The sequence below is a fragment of the Antrostomus carolinensis genome, unplaced genomic scaffold, assembly GCF_000700745.2.
Source record: "Antrostomus carolinensis isolate BGI_N321 unplaced genomic scaffold, ASM70074v2 scaffold48512, whole genome shotgun sequence".
Classification (NCBI taxonomy): Eukaryota; Metazoa; Chordata; class Aves; order Caprimulgiformes; family Caprimulgidae; genus Antrostomus; species Antrostomus carolinensis.
The window spans coordinates 1,747-3,656 of NW_010301106.1; the positions used below are offsets into that span (position 1 = coordinate 1,747).

At 43.6% G+C, this 1,910-nt stretch overlaps 1 protein-coding gene across 1 annotated transcript in view; it reads left to right on the forward strand.

Moving 5' to 3' along the window:
* Positions 1–546: 546 nt before the first annotated feature.
* LOC104521361 (coatomer subunit gamma-1) overlaps positions 547–1,910 on the forward strand; it is a gene marked incomplete at its 5' end in the record, with an annotated part of 3,978 nt that continues 2,614 nt past the window's right edge. The window contains 3 exons of the mRNA XM_010163334.1: positions 547–599; positions 1,346–1,426; positions 1,528–1,599. Of these exons, the coding sequence (XP_010161636.1) occupies positions 547–599; positions 1,346–1,426; positions 1,528–1,599 (206 nt within the window). The remainder of the gene's footprint in view (positions 600–1,345; positions 1,427–1,527; positions 1,600–1,910) is intronic.

Sequence of the window (1,910 nt, forward strand, 5' to 3'; positions counted from 1 at the left end):
TTAAATGGAACAATGAAAGTTATTCTATGTCCAGACTCTCTAGTCTGCTGTCTTGTTCTCTTAATTAGTGATAGACCCAAAAATACTTCACTGGTGGATTCCTGATTGAATTATAAGGGAGGGATAAAGCCCTCCTAACTCCCCAGTCTGGCAAGCAGTGCTTCTTTTTGTCTGAACTTTTGTTTCTAGGCCTGTCTTATTGATGCTTTAACTATCAGCAGGCTCCCAGCCCAGGGGATGCAAATGGGTCTGTGAGCATAACAGTGGAGCACGGTTACTTTACAGTTAATGAGTCCGCCTCAGCTCATGGCTTGTTACTTCTGGAGGGAATGACAAGTTGAAGAGTGTCCTGTCTGCTTTACCTTCCTTAACTGCTGTGAAGACATCCAGTTAATATTAGTTGAAAGAGGGAGCTCTGATTGCTTGTTGCTCATGAAAAAAGTTACCCCAAAATGCTGAGTCTGTTTTTCAGGTATGGGCATGGTTAGAAAGTCTCTTTCCCACAGCACTATCCCTGGAAAGACTTCTACTCTCTTTATTTTGCAGGTGGGGGTTCCAACCCATTCCAGCACCTGGAGAAGAGTGCAGTCTTGCAAGAGGTAAATCCTCAGACAATCTTCTTTGTGTTCTCCTTTCTGTCTAGAGCCTCCTCTTGAGTAGGTCACTGGAGAACTTCAGCAAGGAAGTAGGGGTTTGTTGCAGTCCTGCTAGCTCTGAAAGAAATAGGCAACGCTCCTGTTAGTTCTTATTTTATTGTTGGAGGGAGGAAAGGAGAAGGTTGAAATGGTCTCTGTAATGAATTAAAGACTGTGAACTATAAATAGTAATAAAATGAACAAAATTATCTCAGAAAGCTCACCCTAAAACAGGAAGGTTGGGAAATTGGTCTTGGACACCCTGAATTTCTTGTAGATGACAGTTATGAGCAGGGTCGGAGTGGTTATTGAATAGTCTATGAATCTGCTCTGAAAAAATGCCTTTCTGTTCAACAGCAGATGAACTTCTCGATCCCCAGACCCTGTTGTTCCAGTGTTATCTGCTTGCAGTGTTGTGAATGGTGTTGGCTCCTGTTAGCCTTGCAGAGCTCATGCACATCTGTCAGAAGAGTAGTGTTTTAGCTAGCACATGATCCAACCTTGTGTGGGTGAAAGTGTGATGTGGATTTGGCTTTTAAACCTCAACTGCACTTGAATTTTCAATCCCAGGATGAGACTGTAGAACCAGCTGTTGGAAAGGGTTTCACATTTAACAGGACATTGTTGTTGTTTGTAACAGTGACCAAGACCAGACAGGACAGTGTTTCTGAGGGTGCACTGGTGTCAGTGTCTTTGTGCTTTGTTTCCAGGCACGGGTGTTTAATGAGACTCCCATAAACCCACGAAAATGTGCTCACATCCTCACCAAGATCCTGTATCTCATAAACCAGGTAAGGGAGGGAAAATGCCACCTATCTAGAGACACCTGCAGCAGGCCCAAAGCTGGTTGTGGTAACTGGGATTTTCTTCCTTCTTTCCAAACATCTTCAAGGGGGAGCACCTTGGTGTCATGGAAGCTACCGAATCCTTCTTTGCTATGACCAAGCTGTTTCAGTCCAATGATGTAAGTCTGCTTGTTGTTTTATACTTTATTTATCTAGTGAGACAAGTTGGCAACAGAGTCCTTTTCAGCCTTGAGATGTGCCTTTCTCTACAGTCAGCTTTTCTGTCCTGCCTGGAGCTCCCTGATCTGAGTGGGAAGAGTAGGATGAAAGTTTAGAAGCAGAGATCAACTTCCTGGCCCTTCCCTCTGTTTTTGAGACAGAGATTCTTCCCTCTGAATTGCTCTTTAACCCTTGAGGTTGTGCTAGGCACAGATCAAGCATATAATAAAGTAGAATACTCTATGCTTTGTGCCCAGCATTGAAAGATTGT